Here is an 18,495-nt window from a genome sequence, read left to right on the forward strand (position 1 = left end):
AGAGAATAAACTGCAATGCCCCAAGATAAAAATCACTTTGCAGCAAAAAATAAGACAGTGCCATTTTTGCAGCTACTAGGGTGAATAAAAACTAGATGGCTTTTCCATTTTAATTTGAAATAGCCCTTTACTAAAGTAAAAATGCTTTGTCTGTTTTAGTAGTTGTTAAAAAGAACTGAGGCCCATTGTATCTAGCTTTGTACTTGTAGCTTCAGGTCTAAAACCTGTAGCTTCAAGTCTAAACCTCTTCTCTTTCAAGTAGTTTTTGCAGCCCAGCATAATAAAGTTCCAGTCTCCCATGTAAATGCAGATTTCCCCAGAACAGAATGCCATCACTGAATGGCACTGAACATGCCACTCAACAGCTTTTTTCCGCATACCTGAGCTTGGCTGGGAAGGCTCTGCCTCAGAGTCACTTCCTCCTCCAGTGGGAACTCTCTCCACCCTGTTGTTTACTACAGCATCATCTTCAGTCCGCTCTGTTGCAATAGTTCGCTGAATATTTTGGTATCTACACACATTCAGAGAAAGGAACAACATGCTTTAGTTAACAGAAGAGCTTTCTGGTGCTTTCTACCTTAACAATCAGCACTGTTTTTGAATGATTCCAATATGTCTATCTTCAGCATATGACAGAGTAAGAGCACGCCCGACTCTTCTCCTTTAACTGATGCAGCTACTCACACTTTGGCAAACCATTAGTCTGCAAATATGGCATTTTGCACTGACTAACAAATAGCTACAGAGGGTGCAAAGCAAGGAATACTCAAAGGTCAAATTTAGAGAGGTATTTAGGCTACAGGTTGCTACTAGGCTTCCCTTTAAAACATCTGGATGCCTGAAACCTAAAACTATTGGTGGATCACGGTTCCCCCTCTCGTTTAGTCTTATGGTAGCATAACCAATGAAGTAAGGATCAACCTGTGATGCACTGAGTACCCTTCAGTCTTTCTTGTGACAATACTGGATGCACGTGCTCAACCCTAAAAAGGTAAAGGCTATTAAGAGTGTTCACAAAATGTTTATTATGATACTGCGTGGCCAGCAGTTAGGAACACTTCCATTTTGGTAGGCAATATAGAATATAAACTAGTAGGTAGTGTGACCTCAAAGAGTTACAATCTAATTGATATGACAGCCACAGAAAAGTAGAATAGGATATAACATGAGCTGAGTGACCAGTGTGAGGATACAAGTGTTATGTCCATTTTTGGAAATCAGTGGGACTGGGCATTCAGCTTGGGTGGTGACTAGTTGCAGCACAAGGAAGAAGAAACAACAGAGACAAGCGAACAACAGTGAGGAGGACGACACAAGAAAATTCTGAATAAAAACCTGTGAATGCCTTAAAAAACGCTATAATGTCATTTCCATACTGATCATGGAACTAATTGCCACATTAGTTGATGTCAATGGGACTGATCACAGTCTTAGGGATAAGCCCAATCCTAAATACTTTACCAGATCAGGAACAAAATATATACCTGGCTGTGGGAATAACCTGGAGTGTTTTGAATTCGCACTACATAAAACAAATTCTAGTTAACTTGTTCACTCACATAGATGAGTAAGATGAGAGATCAAGATTTCTTTGTTTCTACTGGCAAGCTATGAATATCAGTCTTATATATTGAATAAGAAAATGTATTTTACCTACCGAGAGAGAAAGAAAAGAAAAAGAAAGCATAAGGAGAAAGAAAGAAGCAGAAAGAGAAAGAAAAGGAAAAAAGAAAATAGGCTCTCAATTATTTTAATTAGCTTTTACTCCACCCCAATATTTTTAATCCTTATTTCTGGATTGCATTTCTGTATGTATATAAAAGAGGATGGCTTTACTGCCTGCATTTAATCTGATCCAGCGTTGTTTGTCTCTCATTTTCCTGACTCACACTCTTTTTTCTTTCCTCAGCTCAAGCTCTGACTTACAAATTTTACTTACTTTCTCTCTCTTTATTTGTTAATGCACAGTTTATTCTGAATTAGAAGTTAGTCAGGAGTTAGTTCCTCAAAGTGACATGGGATCATTAAAGACAAGCAGTTAGGATTTGGCTTTTACATCTCCAGTAGCTCACTGCAACCCAATCTTGGGCAGAAGGGCTGGAGATAATTAAGAAAAGTAATTAAAGTTTTGATAGATTTATGCTAAACTTTCACAGTATTATGTGTGTCCCCCTGTACTCAAAGTCATTTGAAGCTACATTTAGTGTATATTTTGACAGTTTAAGTAAACATTCATCTTTACAAGGAAATTCTGATAGCAGGTTTCACAACAGCATGAATTTACTGCAGTTTTAAACCCTCTGTTTTAGACCTACATTTTACGTTTTTATTCACTTGAATGCAGGCAATTGAATGAACTTTCCATTCCAGTACTGGAGGAGTTTTACAACACCCACATGTAACAGAAAGGGCGGGGGGGGAGAGTTCATATAATCAAGGGATATAAGCACACACATAAAAAAAACCTTGTAGCTTCAATTTAACTAGATGGTAGAAAATCCCTATTGGCAAACCTTAAAGAGTAACACTAGCTGTACACGCCAACAAAAGGCTACACTTTTCTTTTGGGTCTCAATACTATAAAATCATCTTATATAAATACCAGAAAATGCCAAAGTAATTGGAGAAAACATTGAAAGTGCAAAAGTTATGGGAATGCCTCTGGAAATTTCAGTTGCCTTTCAAAGTGATTTGTCAAAGAAATGGAGGTTTAGAAATATGACACTGTGGCTGTCTTAACTATTATGGTTATAATTTCTTATGTTACTTATTACCTTTTAAATTAACGCAAAGACAAGTCTAGATATACATATGCTGCAAAGTATCTTTCCAACAGAGCTTGAACAACACAGGCTATCATCTGCTTTGCTAACAAGTAAGCAAGTCAAGTAGTGCTGTAGAAAATGAGCAAGAGTCTTTAAAATAAGAAGTATGGATGTCTCTTTGGAGTTTGCGCGACACCTGGATTCCAGTTCTGCATTCCCTGTATCCTCAAGTGGCTAGTACAGCTAATGGGAAGCTTGGAGCACAGAAGGAAAGCAGGACTAGGCTCAATCACAGCTATGGGGTTTTTTTTCAAGCTGAATTTCCAAAGCTTTGTGGTTTTGGCTGGGCTGGAAATACCAAGCTTCCTTGTAATATTTTGGTCTTTCCATTCCCTTCCACAAATGAAACGAGGAAGCTGAAAAGTGAGTAGATTGGTTTAAAAAGAAAAGTTGCCAAGTTTTTTCAAACTGCTAAGTGATTTTGAGTCCAAATTTTGTTTGAGGTTAGAGCAAAAGTTCAAGCTGCTGCTAATTCTATCAGCAAGGTCTACGTTTGCTGTTGCCTCACCTAAAATGATTCTCAGGTGTGTTTGCTGAAGAACACTTCAAATAACAAAGTCTGAAATACAACAAAACAGTATTTCTAAAATGAGTGCTTAAAACAAAGCCCGATCCTCCACAGTACTGATAATAACGATTTGTGAAAAGTGGTTTTCCTCACAATCCTGAAATCTGGAGACATGAAATATTTGAAATTAGCTTTAGGACAACAATAATTTTAAAAATTATAACAGCCAGGTTGAAAATACAGAAATGACTTGCCACTGGACAAACGCTCAGTATGAATCTCTTTTACTAGAATCTTAGGAAATGTTCCCAAACTTGGGAAGAATAGGAGACCTCCATATTCAACTCCTCAAATCAATAGAGCTCTCTGGCAGAGAGTAGAGAATCATCAGCTTTTCCTCTGTCCCAAGAAGCCATGACAGTTCATGTTTAATAAGTTGCAAAGTGCTTAGTCTCCAATGAGAGATATGCCACTGCTGAAACCCTCTATACTTCTCACTTTGTAATTGCATATGTGAATACTAAAAAAAGAGAGAGTCAAAGAATGTCAGTCCTATTAACTGTCAATTCCCAACCCAAACCAGTGATAATCAAGTCATAACCAAGAAAGCCAGGCGGCCTACATGAAAACATGGAATAATGAAGTTTGAAGCAAGGAGGTCACAAAGACAATGTCTACCCTTCAGCTTCTGCTGAGATAGCTGGTTTAACGATTAACCTGCACTAACAGAATGGTAAATTCCTACGCAGACTCTCATAAGCACTTATTCTTTTCCTGGTTGTGCTGCACTTAGATGAGTTCAACCTCAAAAACAAAAAGCTGATGTATGTCCACAACAGTGCTTTCTGCGGCAGATAACTTGCTTAAGCAGCAGCCAAATAGTCTGAGCTTTGACACGGCCCAAATCCCTCAAAGACAAATGCTAAATGGCAGAGAAATCATGTAAATCCCTTGAAAGGATCTACATTAAACATTCACTTTCTTTAGGTTTTTTTTTTTTTTAAATATTAACACGTTAGCTTGACACATTCTGAGGAAAGCTATAATGAAAACAAATATTCAGCAGGTTCTTTCACTTCTGCAAGACATAACGTGTGTTATGAAATGCTATCCAAAATAATTAATTTTGGTGAAAAAAAGGAGAAATTCTTCCAGAGAGTGTTGATGGTTTCAACTTAAGTTGCAAAACAAGCACTTTAAGAAGGTTGGTTTGCTCTCCATAAATTAGATTAACTTTCTAGTTGTTGTCATTCAGGGCCCAGTTCTCCTTACACACAGTAACTCCCAAACTATTCTGCACTCTGAAAAAGAGTACTTTGAAACTCTGCATCCTTCTCTAAGCTGCAGATCTTTCTCTTAGCACAGAAAAAGAGACCAAAAAACTTTTGTGGCATTTTACATGCTATAATTAGAATATAATTTCAGTTTTCTTGTCTTTTTCTAGAAACCATATCATTACAGTAAGCAGGGAATTAAAAAAAACCCTTTTCTGAAGTAAAAAAGGAAGACTTTTGACCAACTGTGTATTTTTTCTCTTTCCTCTTAAATTCAGTCTGAAAAGCAAGCATGAGAAGGAAATGATAAACCAATCTATGTGTGGACTAGTCAAACAAAGGGAAAATATACACCATGTTAAGAGATATCTCAGCCAGCTCAGAATGAACTGAGAGATTTACGGGGCCCAATGCAACACTAAGCAGATCTGTCTTTGTCTAGAAATGTGTACAGTCCTATTAGAGCAGTGCTCTGCCCTGGAAAAGGAGACAGACCTTTCAACAGGCCTAATTAGCTTGAGTAGAAATGCCACACTGATATGGCAACAGTATTTCAATAACAGTCAGCTCAGAAACCTCTGCAGCATAGCACTAGATGCTGACCCATCGATACCACTCTTACAGTTAAATAGCAAAAATGACCCCATCTTTTAGAAGAACACTCCCTTCTCTTCTGGGAGTCATTTCAAGAAAGTTTTCCAAAAGCCTCCTCTTGCTGTTTGAAATGTTTTGCAACATCTTTCACTCAACAGCACTTCTCATGTGGGCAAGTTTGGGTACCGGACACCCGCAGCAGGCACACCAGCAGGCTGAAAGAGATCGGCAGTGGGGACAAGAACATGTACGTTGAACTTGGACAAGGAGGACAGATAAATCCTTAGGGAGCCCATGCGATGCACTGGGGAAGGAAGGAAGCTACTGGGGCAGTGTAAAAAAAGGGGAGTGCAGATATCAAGGGAATATAGGTGCAAATGCTCACCGCCGGTTCAGCTGCTCCATTTGCTGGATGGAGCCAGACCTGTGGATCCCATCTGGCGTCGCTGCGGCTGTGGGGCGCTGCCACGTGGTGGTTCGGTTGACATGATCAACGTAGAATACCCTCCCGTGGCTGTCTATCCGAGCTTCCCAATCTAGGGTTGGAAAAAAAGGAAGGGGTGATGCTGTCAGTGTGATGCCTTCCAGAAAACCTAGATGTGGGAGATACATATACACACACATACATATACACAGACAGGGTATATACACACAAGAGATACTATATATATAGTCTACATGCGTGCAATATATATTATGTGTATATATTCAAAGTATACATTCAAATGTGTATATATACTATGTGCTTGTCTATATGTATATGCAGTATATACATAAACATTTCACACACAACACATAGGTAGCCTCTGGAATTCACTACGATAGACTATGAAAAACAAGTGACATAGTAGCTACATTTTTTAAAGGGCTGGATAATTTTACAATTAGTAATACTAGTTGGCTGGATTCATTGCAGATTAGGGTAGCCACATAGAACCAACCCTTACTAGAAAAGGATTACATCGTAGCTAATATGGCAAATCCCATGTTTTCTTTTTTGTTATGTTTCAAAACAAACATGTTTCATTTCTCCCTTTTTTATAAAGTGCCTTCAAAGGATACCTTACAGCAATTAAAGGCTCCCCTGGAAACTGATCACAGCCTGGTTGGACATATCCTTAGAAATCTCTCTAAACAGAGGAGTATCATAAATCTATTTCTCTGATGAATACCAACTAGACCAAAAGTTTGCAGCATAATATCGAGCCTTCCATCATTAATGTTTCCTGCTAATGTTTATGTTGTCCCATGATTGAAAATTAAAAGTTATTTGGTATATGATGGCTTGTAAAAAATGGTAATGTTGATAAAAAAAAGTGTTTGGAACCGGAGAAATTCAGAAGTGAGTTAGCTAGCAAAGCCACATATCAAATTGGTTGGAATGTACGGAGTAGTGATATAAATTAGACTTGCTAGCTTCATATTTCTACATGATCCATCAGCTGATGACATATCTATGTAAATATATGCACATACCTTCTACACATGTTTACATAAAAACCTCACTCACGTTCACACACAAATGCACACATGGTGATTAGCTTTGGGGGCAAACACTTCCTCTTATTCCCATATTCTTACTACGATGCCCTCCTCCCTGATGAGTCCACTCCTATCTTCTATGGTTTTCTACGATCAAATTCAGGATCAGCTGGATTTTATACTTTATGTATTTTATCTCCTGTTCTCTAAGAGTAGGATTGAAGTTGTACCTCTCCCTGCTGTATCTGGAAACCTATCCTTCATGACCAGTTCCCATCCCCTGAATGCTGGCCCTGGCTAAACTCAGTTCCCATACCTGGACTGGTCCCAGCCAAGTGTAGGCTGTCTGAAGTCTATGGCTGGCTGCCCCTGACATGTTAATCCCACAAACCTTAAAAGATGGGCACTGGGAGTCCTTGGAGGAATTTTCTGTAAGACTCCAAAACAACAAGAGCTGTATGCACATGCATTATTTCTTTCAAAGCTGACTGTAAGTACCTCAGGTCCTTATAGATGCAAAACCTATAGTCACACCACAGGTACATACACAGTGTCTCTCACTGTGAACATCATTATATAATTTTAAGGTGAGGACTCTCTCTTCCTCTCACCAGGTAAAGTTTCCCAAGGATGTTGTAGCTGCTTCAAGAACAAGATCTCAGTTTTGTGAAAACAATGTCTAAAACACAAGACAGTGAAAAACAGCACATCAAGTACAACAGATGCACACTGAAGGAAATCAGACTGACACATAAGGCAGACCGAAGGCCACAGCCTTGCTGAGCACGCTGTCACTGGTGGCAGGTGTACCACCGTGGGTGGGGAATGGTCCTTCTGGAGCTATGCATTATCTGCAATATCTTCAAGGAAATAATCTTGGCCAGATCAAAGGTGACATGATGTACCTTAACATCACGAAGATCTTCGTTTTCCTTGCTGTTGTCTGGCAAAGGACAAATCCTAGCCCTCACCCCACACTATTGTAGTATGCAAGTAACAAGTTGCGAACAATAAAGATTGATGGATAATTAGAAGCTTTGTAGGCCATGCTGTAGTTCCACACTCTAGGCAGCCTACAGAAGACACCAACTTGTCATAATGGTCTGAAGCCTGCTGATGGACACTTAGTAAAAATAATACTACCCAATCACACAGTCAAACAAGGGCTTCTCATAATCCAGCCCTGTGCACTACCAGCTCTAGAGCCTATGTTGCAGTGTCTCTCTAATTAAATGCAACTCAGAGTTCCTAAGCTCCTAAGCATAATACTTAGAAATCTAGGAGCAACGAAACTTGTCCAGAGCTTGGAGGTCATAGTGAAAACATCAGGTCAGGATCATGCAGACTGGATTACAACTTCAGGAAGGCTCTCTGTTGGATGTATCAGACATCCAGCAGCAGTATGCACAGACATGAACTACATCTATCTGTGAGCACTGCTTTATTCATTGCTTTATGGGTATATACACCTGAAACCATGGGCTGACACTTGCATTGGCATGCTAAAATATTAGGAACTGTATGTCACATGGCTTTTGAGAAACCTGCAGCAGCACTGCTCCTTGCAACAGCATTTCTAATCAGCTGAATAACTTCTTGTGGTCACCTGGGAAGGCTGTCAGATGTCAATACTTTTGTTGTACACAGGTGGCAGGTGCACTTTCTGCCTTCCCACAAGACAACCTGTAAGTCACACAAGTCACTGAAGCTGCATGATACCAGATTTGTAGACAGATGGATGGATACCTGCACAGAGACGAACAGGCTGACAGGTGAACTGACAGACAGAACTCTGCTTCTGAGCTGTGCTCAAGTCCCTTCATGCTACTTCAGGGGCATAGGTGATCCAGGAAGCAGCCAAATCTCCTCAGGGGCTTTTGTTAGTTTTTCAGGCAAAATAAGACTGTGACTACAACAGAGACTAACCTCCATCTAACCTTCACAGTAAAAGCATGCTGGAGCACAGGCTGGGGACGGGACAGTACTGGTTCTGTTCTCCAGCAAGTCCCCCTCCATCAGCCAAGTCATATTTCACAGCAGCCTCTGAAACTGCTCTGATTTATACCAGAAGACGCAACTTTTTCTGGCAGGACCATAATCCTGGCGGGGCAAAGTAAATACGCTGCCTTTCCCTTTCCAAGCTCAGCCACACCTTCCGTAAAGAGCAGCTCTGAACTGGGCACATGTATTTTTCTTGGCTTCAGTTCTGTAGGGTTTCCAGCAGTACTAGCAAACACATGCATAATAAGGGGTGACTATCAATGCTGTCATGAGGCCATACAAACTCTGAAAATCTTCTGTCAATCTCGTATAGGCCTTAACATTCAGACTGGTCATATTACATTCCTACATAAATAATGAATCTGTTCTATCTTACTTTCCTAAATAAAACTGTCTGAAATTAAATTACCTCCCTGAGAGCAACTGTCGTGGGGTTATGATGAAACAAAGTTATTCAGAAAACTATTCAAAAGAGAAAGAAGACTGTCCAGAAGATTCTCCATGACCGAAGTAAAACCAGTCAATGCTGAACTTGCAGCACTGGCCAATTATCTTCAACTCTGCTTATGGATGAAAGCTAATGCTGCATGTGAGAAGCCAGGTTTGATCATATAACTCAGGTTTAAAATATAAAGTTTCTTCCTTTCACATGATTGAGGAACTATTTATCTACGATTAAGAGGCATTAAAGGCACTGAGATAGTGCTACTGAACGCTAGAAGAAACATTTCTAGATTAAGGCTACAGTTTTCATTTTGAAATTACCTTAAAATTTCATGGAGAGTTTTTGGAAACAGGCTTCCTAAGGTGGTATTATCCAATTCAACTTTTTTGCCCCCAAAATTAACTTAGTACAGTCTATTCCTATTAAGGTCACTATATTTAAGCCCACAGTGTCAGCCTTTCTTGTAAAATGATGTTATATGCAAATGCTAAAATAAAATCCTACAAAGGGATATCACTTCTGTACTGTATCATCACACATTGCATTTCATGTCCTTAAACCCTGTTGTGACAGCACTTGTGAAAACCAATGGTAGAAATACTTGCCTTTTGAGGATAATTATAAGAAAGAGGAAAAATGTATTAAATTGGTGATGGAAGAATATGGAACAGATTCACAGTACATTTTGTTTACCTGAGCTGATGTCAGTGTCGTATCATTAAGTCATCTCATGTGGAATGGACCCTACTCACAAAGTGTTGAGGTAAGAGTGGAAGAGAAATATTTGCCTGTTACAGAGGTAACCATTCCCATTTCATCATTCACTGGCAAGCCACAGTGGGACTCTACTAAGACTTCATTGGGCTAAAGGCATTTGAATCATTCATGCTACTGTGCAGCTGACGCCAGCATCGGGGCTATTTTCAGCTTAGGGAATACTGACAGCATGGTTGGTAAATAAGAAATTATTTGTCAAGGGCACCATAGGCCAAATAAGTGTGTTCCCTTCTTGGGCTTTGAAGAAAATAGAGTGCTTTGTTTATACGCTTGGTTGTTTTTCTGAGGCAGTGCACATTTTAGGTTGTTAAATCATGTGCTGAAGTTGAAAGGTGATCAGTAGCACGTTGCAGGACATAGAGTGCGCTCTGCTGGGCACTTAATGCCAATGCAAAAAGCGGGGTAATCCTCCAGAAATACACAAGGGAAAGGCTACAGAGACAAGTGAAAACATCGAGTTGATTCGGTGGTAAAAATCCCCTGTTATCAGCCTGCTAATTGGTCACGTTACTTAAGACCCTCTCATTTTTATCCAACGTGACTGCAGACACCATTAGAGTCCATAACGAACGTAAAATTCACTGATTATCGAATACAAAAATGGTACAAGACCACTCTACGTGAGCTGCCTTTTCCCAGCTTCTGCTGGTTTTGCTCAGATTTGGACCTGACTGTCCCAGGAGCATCCTGACTGTCAAAGTGTTCTTGCTGGACCTGCAAGCAGAGCTGACAGACCACAGGGACTGCCATCCCAAACCACCTTTGAAGTTGGTTATGGAAAACCTGGAGACAAACATTACAGAAAAATCAGAGTACTTTGCTGATACACCACCCAGAAAGCTTTATAGTAAGGCTTCCAGAACACCTGACAGATACCCACTCATTCGAGTCTAAACACACTGACTGGAAACAGGGAAATATTATTATTTTCATTTCATGGTAGCTAAGGAAGAAGACGGACCAAGGCAGAGGGAGGCTATGGAGCTTGTCCAAAATAACATGACAACACTTGAAGTCAGGATCAAGTAAAGGAAACAAAAGGGCATATTGCCTGGCTTCTGGAGAACATATATACAGAACAGATGGGGTTATTTAGAAAGACATACTGACCTCTACACTGTTTGAGTTAACAGGAAAAGCTGAAAAATGCAATAAATTAAAAAACTAAAGCTTACTTGGTGGAAGAGGCTCATCGATAGTTGGGTAGTGATGATGGTCAGGCCTCAGAGAAGGAAGCTGGCTGACTGGCTGAGAATTATGGAGTAAAGGACAATCACCTACGGACAAGATATTCAAGACATTGAGAGTCATTCACTGTTTTCACAATGTGGTTCAAAAAATGTGCTACTGTAAAACAAGTGATCATTTTTTAAATAGGTTAGCCTGGCATACTAGCAGCTCTGGTTATTCCTATTTTCAGGCACTATTTTAGTAACAACTCATATGCCAAAGAATTATTAAAATAATGCAGTCAAGGCTCTGATCTCAGGTTTGAGTCAATGCTAAACTATTATGGGCCAGATTCTGGACTCATAGACACACAAGTGTAAGCGAGAGAAGAATCAGGCTTGATCTCTGAGAAATACTGTGCATGTAAAACCAAACTCAAGCTTCTGCAGAAATTGGCAGGAACATGCAAAATCCTAGTTCCAACTTTTAATTTATCCCATCAGTGGAATATGAGGCTAAAAGCTGCCTTGGATCTTTCTCTGCTTTACCAAAAGATCAATAGCTGTATAAGTGGACTGGAATGGCAGGATTTTGCAGTCCCCGCAAAGCAGAAGATCATCCCCTTCTATAGGTATTTTTCAAAACGCAAAGAGTCCATCTTGGGTGGAAGGAGGGAGAATGAGAGAAGGACCAGAAACAGGTAGGAGATAGGTGGTAGAAGAGGAGGACAAAAGATAGTGAGACATAGTCAGGATCTGAGATAAAGAAGGAAGACCTGAGATATAGAAGAGGAAAAGAAGGAGAGAGAGAGAGACACAGTAGACAGTGCAGAGGAACTTTCTAAACACTAACATTGTATACAAGTCCATATATCCAAATATGAAATAAATGAAACCTAAGCAAATGTCCAAACTCAAGTTCTGTTGAAAGGAACAAGTAACTTAAGATCCAGTCAATGTTTATAGAATCCTTTAAGAAACTAAGAAGTTATAGTAGGGATGAAAAAGCATTCCTTATCTTAGACTTAACTGTGAGAATAAGGAACCTGCACATTAAAACTTCACGGGTTCTAGAATTAAGATTCCTTCTTGGTCTGTCCTTAAAATCTTAGAAACCAGGATGATTTAGCCTACTAACGGACACATTTTCATATTGTGTGGTAACAGTTTTTCACTATAACCTCCAGCTCCAGGTGGGCCTGTTAATATAGATACAATCTGAATTGCATAAATACAACACTTACATGCATCAGAAAGATGCAGCTTAGAGAAAAAAAAATATATTTAGCATTTCCAACACCACCAGAATCATTCAGCTAAGCCAAATACACTGTGTGCTGGCTGATTTAGCTGTCTTTAATGTCAGAATCTTAATAGCCTAAGAGTGAACATTTTGTAAAAAACCCAACCATATAGCTATCAAATGTAAAAAAACATTTACCAAAAAATATGTTTTTTCTTTAAACAACCAACAGCTAGAAGGAAGAAGCCAATTTTGTATAAAACTGTAAGAAAATCTCACACCATCCAGAAGTGAGAAAAATCGCTTAGACAAAAATACTCCCTCTTCTAGGTGCTCTGATGATACCGTATGGCCTGTTAAATGTCTTCATTAAACCACTTGTGTATAGGCGTATCTCACAGTTGCATCTGCTGCATGTTTTGAACAGACAGCAGAGTTATGTAAGTTATTACTCAGTGCTGCAAGTCCATCTCTCACAGCCTTAAAAACTGTGCTGTTACTACAGGTGTTGTAGCACCAACTACCAGATCATCCATCTATGTTTCTTTACTTACCTCACCATAATTGACTCTCCCCTAGTCAAGATAGTTACGCCAAGCCAGCAGAAGCATGGTAGTATCAGTCAACTGGAGTGGATGGAGGTGACCACATCTACTGTATTTGTAACAGCTCCCAAGTCATGAAGCAGCGTGCACATTTACTGAAGCACCCCCAGTGATATCCAAAGAGTGCTAAGAGCTGAGCTGCCCTTCAGACATACTCTCTCAGCTAATCAAAGCAAAGCCACCATGAACACTGCAGTGCCCTTTATACAGGCTCAAGGGGCACAGTCTTGGAGCTGTACTGAATCCATATGCGGAAGACACCCTCTCCCCCCACATCCCCTCTCAAAAGTACACACAGTCCAAAATGACCATCAAATCTGTAAGCATGGTCTCACACACACACACGCTTGTGCCCCCTTAGGTATACTTGCACATAAATGCTGTCCACACGCAAAGACCCTCACCTGCAAGGAAGAAAACTGGGTTTCTATACCTCTGTGTACTTCTGAGAATTTAATTCTTTAGGCTAGATTCTGCTCTGCAGAGCAAATAATTGCCTAGGCCCAGCTGTCTACAAAGTCTTTACACAGTCCAGCGTGTAAGGCCACCCTTACGCCTTTCTTTCTGCTGGGGTAGGGTCTGTGGCAGTGGAAGGTGGGGGTAAATAAATTGGGAACAGAGAAGAAAAAGGTAGAAGGATGCTTTAGTTGGAGTTTCCCATCACCAAATATGTAATCCTTTTGGTGTCACTTATAGTGGGAGACAGATGACTCAGGATTTGGAATGCAGACTACCTCTTGACCTTGCTGCATACTCCTTAGCTGCTGCTGAGGCCTTTACTTCTTCAGCTGGAGAAAAACTATATACTAGCTGAAGAAAAGATGAGTGATCAAACCCACCCTTCATGTAACTCCATATGACATAAAATGAGTTACCAAAGGGAGGAATTTAATGTAACGGTTTGGAGGGATTGGGAAAAACAGTACCTAAATTACAAAGACAAAAAATTACTTTCTTAAGCATGTTTTATCTCTAGAGAAGGATAAGGAGATAAGAGTTTTGTTCAATATAGTTCAATTTTCAAAGTATCTAAGAAAAAAAAAATCTCTGTTGAGTCACCCTATAATCTGAGAAATCTGAGGTAGATTCATTTGATACTTGGGGAATTGGAACAAATGATGCTAGAAAACTGGGTTCATAAGAGACAAATATTTGCATTTCTCCATGCTTATGGCTGTGCATGGCTACTAATCATATACAGAAACTGGTCCAGATCTTTAGCTGGTGTATATCAGCATATCTGCCCTTTGACAAGCACAAGCTGGTCCTCTCACTGACTATCAGAGACATGGCAGCACATCAGATATGTAAAATGGAACAATCCCAGGAAACAAGGAATGAGTCGGTGGATGTAATAATGCTGATCCGCCACATAACTACAGTAGCTAATCTTGATTTTATAATGATGCACATATCTCTACAGGAATCCATACATATAGATCCCCATCTGATTTATTTGGTTTTGCTGGGATTTTTAAGGACAGGCTCAATTATCCAACCCTCCCTGATATCTAGCCCAGCTCACAGCCCCCAAAATTTGTGCAAAATAAACCGTGAGCTATCTGAAACCTCGATTATCTGATGCCTTCTGTGACATCCAGATAATCGGGGTTGCTCAGCGCATCGATTCTCAGGATCTAACCTTCTCTTCTGCTGCTTGGACCTGCTATTGGGGTGTCTAGACCCTCTGTGGCTCTTTGTGGATTCCCACCATGAGCTACTAGTTCATCTGGCCACTGGGAGGAGCCATCCACTTGCTCCCTGTCCAGCTCAGGGCTCTGTACTGAATCTGGCACTGACTCAAAAGCACTGTTCTCCTCCTCCTCATCATCCTGTGAGGAAAAGACCGTGCTCTCAGAAATCTTTGCACTGTCGACGGAGGAGAAGCGGGTGTGGCTGGAGAAGCGATTGTTACTGTCATAACAGGAGGTGCTGTAGCAAGAAGTGCTGTAGCAGGAGGTACTGTAGCAGGAAGTGCTGTAGCAAGAGGGGCTGTAGCAAGAGGTGTCGCACGCCTCGCATTCGTTGTCACCATTGGGCCTGGAGCTGGACTCGCTCTCGCTTCCTGTCCTGGGGTGTTCCCCATCCAACAGCCCATCATTTAAGTCAGAGAGTTGCTCATCCAAGGTCCCAGGAGGCACCGTGCTCTGGCTGAAGTTCTCTTCAGCCTCGTTTTCCAGAGGCGGCTCTGCTGCCACCGTTTCACTCTCACTGACCACCTTCTCCAACGCCTCCTTGACTGTAGACTCCTCATCATTCTCCCCACCGTTGCCACCATCTTGCTCATCTTCCCCATCGCTGCTCATCTGTGCTGAGGGCAGGCTGTGGAGCAGGTTGTGGATCCGTATGTAGTGCGTGCGAGGGGTCTCTGGCTCACCGCAAGCTGAAGCTATGACCGTCTCAAGTTCAGACACAGGCAGGGAGCACGGCCTGTTTTTCCTCTTTGCTGTGGTCCTCAGCTGTAGCTTGTTGTCTTCCTCCTCCTGGGCTGAAGCCCCTTCTTCTTGACTCTTCTCTAGGTCCTTGCCAGCATGCACATCTGCACTCACCTCATCAGTATCTAACGTTTCTATGCTGGTCAAGACTCCACCATCTCCCTGAGTACCAGAATTGACTTTGTTATTCTCCCTAACTTCAGTCTCAGGACGAGACATGCAAGCCAGCAGAGCCAGCTGCTCCGTGAGGTCCGTAGCACTCAAAGAAGGCAGCACTTCTCCTGGGATGGATTCCAAGGGCTCAGGAGCTGGCACCGCATCAACCTCCCCATCTCCTGCTAGCTCTTCATTTAAGCTGTTCTGGTTGACTTCCCCAGGTGGTTTGACAGCCCCTGGGCTATCGACACTGTTCACACTGTATCCATTTAGCTGTTCTGGAGCTGTACTTTCTGAGGTCACTGTGTTGATGCATGGAGGCTCACCGAGGCTTTCCTCTGTGGGGTTGTTCACAGGGCTTTCCTGGAGGTCAGCTGGCTCAGGATCTGCACTAATGGAGACCTCTTCATCATCTGTATGAGACAAGAAAAGAAATTACTTACTCCTTTAACAAGAAGTGTTGACTGAACCAGAAGCTTGGCTGTGGGGGCACAGGCATCCACAGCAATCTGAGAAAATTAAAAGCATAAATTATAGTGTGAAATGAGTGGGCAACTGAGCAACTATCAAGAAATGCTGATTTTTTTTTTTGCATTACATTTGCATTAAATCCACTTTCTATAGTGGATTTAACAATCATGGCATTTACTCATGGTGGTAATCTGTATGCAGCGTGCCTCCTTGCACCATGACCTGAAGGTAACACCTTCTTGAAACTCCTCTTTGAGTCAAACTGGCATTGGAGGGAATATCATGGGAATGACAAGGAAGTCTTCCCTGAGGTTTTAAAGACATTTTTCTTGTCATGCTGAAGCTAATAGGACTCCACAACAGAGAACTTACAAAAACTGTTTTTCACAGCCCTGAAAGGCGAAAACTTTCCCCAAAACATCCTTTGATGTGATCTTCATCTGTACCACCTCCTCCCAGATGCCAGACAACCTGGGCTCTTTCACACCATCCAAATAGTCAAAAGACAGAAGTCAGGGTTTTCCAGCAAGGGACCGGTCATGATTTCCAACCACTAATGCAGCTGCTGTTGCCTTGACAAAGTGTACCTGAGGGTACTACCATAGAGAGGCAAAGAGTCCCTGAGCAACGCTATTGAGAATTTGACATGAAAACCAAGGTTCAAACTTACACCATTCATGACAGTGACTTCCGAATAACTACAAGAGAATGTGAACCAAAACCAAACCAAAAGGGAGGGAAGGAGGGGAACATTGAATTATTTTGTTTTACTTTTTTCATTAAAAATAATCAAAATGAGAAAGTGTCTAATAATCTCTACTATTACATTCTCCATTTTTACTTATGAAGTGCTCAAATGCAGATGACTCTACAAATAACACCCCATCTAGCACTTCCCCAGGACAGGTGATAGAGAAGCAGATGAGACTTTAGTTTTCCACCCTCTTCTCCCCCAGGGATGTGGCAGAGTATTTGAAGCAGCAGAGAACAGAGGCATATGAGACACCAGTAGCTCTAAGCTAAGGGGAAACAGGGAAGAAGTTGTGACTCACGATGCATCCTGTGACGGGGGACTTTATGCACTTTCCTTTGCTCATGACTGTACCTAAAGTCCCAGAGCAGCCAGGAATGAATTCAGATTTCTGAGGAGAAAGAACGCAAAGCAAAAAAAAAAAAAAAAAAAAATCTAGATAAATGATGGGTTAAGACTGAGAATTACCTGGATGGATGGATGAAGTTATCTCAAATCGGAACTGCAGCTGGCCACTGACATGATCTGTGGGAAGCCTGCGACCCAGAGTGTAGCTCACAACCCTGTCCCTGAAAGAAAACAAATATCGTCACAATAGACTATAACCTACCCAATGTCTACTGTGCATAGATAAAGCTGCTGTGTTCTACAAAAATACATAATGGTTTTCAAAGGCTATTGAACCCAGCCATGAGGGCATGTTGACTTGCATACGAGAGAACAAATGGCAGAGAAGGAGAGGACAATGTCTTCAATTACAATGGAACAGCTGAATCAGTGAATAAGACAGGCTTCTGGGATACACAAGCACATATGTAGAGAGAGAGAGAGAACACGGTGTGAATGGAACTTCTGCAGTATGGGTATGAAAATATCAACATGGGAAGCAAACAACTCCCACTTCAGCTATTGTAACAAGACTTCACTTCCCTGCTGATCTGATCATATCTACCCTTCTGTAGAACCTCACATTCCTGTATTTCCTTCCCTTCGTCATCTGCGTAAAATTCAGCTTTCCTGTCCTTTCTTTCAAAATCCTGTACAGGCCAGTCCCCGCTTACCACCTTCTCTTTTCAAACTGGCTGAATGACTGCTCTTCATCTCTTTCCACCCCTCTTACCTCTATGAAGCTGAAATATCAGGAGAACACCTTCCTGACAAGGTTGATCAATGACTCCATTCTGTCCTTGTGCAGGTCCCTCCCTTTGCCACACTTCATCCACCCCTCAGAACAGAATGAAACTACAGAAGAGATTAACTTCCCAGCTGCCCAAAATGAGGCTGAATCAATGTTGCAAAGCATTTTTTGAGTGTAAAGGGTTCACTAAATAGTAATATTTATACACCTTTTGAAGAAACATAGTTCACTTCCAGTTGGGCCCGATATATTTGCTAGGATAGTTTCACATGCATCAGAAACTCATATAAATGAGACAATCTCAGGATTTGGGTATGATCTTTCTGAACTTGTGTATATACTTCTCATTGAGCTTGCCCGAGATTTAAAAGCCACTATGGTATTAAAACTAAGCCAGGTCTAGGTGCAGGTTGGAGGTACTGCTCTTGGCAAAGTATACCCTTAGATAGACAGTGTTTACAATAAGGAAGTAAAATAGGAAGATATAATCAGAAGATGATGAGAAATCTTCTCATACAGAGGGAAGCCAGTGATACCAGTTATAGGGCTCTACCTTCCCCAAGCTGTTCTTTTCCATCTGGTTTCTAAAAAGCTACTCTATCTTCCCTACTTGAGAAACAG

The 18,495-nt window shown here is 41.1% G+C and overlaps 1 protein-coding gene across 3 annotated transcripts in view; it reads right to left on the reverse strand.

The window, feature by feature from the left end:
- HECW1 (HECT, C2 and WW domain containing E3 ubiquitin protein ligase 1) overlaps nt 1-18,495 on the reverse strand; it is a 300,542-nt gene that overhangs the window by 58,009 nt on the left and 224,038 nt on the right. For all 3 annotated transcript variants that reach the window (XM_050891206.1, XM_050891205.1, XM_050891207.1), the window contains exons 8-12: nt 17,205-17,305; nt 14,566-15,927; nt 11,082-11,183; nt 5,587-5,737; nt 381-511 (exon numbers count right to left, since the gene is read on the reverse strand). In XM_050891206.1, the coding sequence (XP_050747163.1) occupies nt 381-511; nt 5,587-5,737; nt 11,082-11,183; nt 14,566-15,927; nt 17,205-17,305 (1,847 nt within the window). The remainder of the gene's footprint in view (nt 1-380; nt 512-5,586; nt 5,738-11,081; nt 11,184-14,565; nt 15,928-17,204; nt 17,306-18,495) is intronic.

This window comes from Gymnogyps californianus, chromosome 2 (genome assembly GCF_018139145.2).
Source record: "Gymnogyps californianus isolate 813 chromosome 2, ASM1813914v2, whole genome shotgun sequence".
Taxonomy (NCBI): Eukaryota; Metazoa; Chordata; class Aves; order Accipitriformes; family Cathartidae; genus Gymnogyps; species Gymnogyps californianus.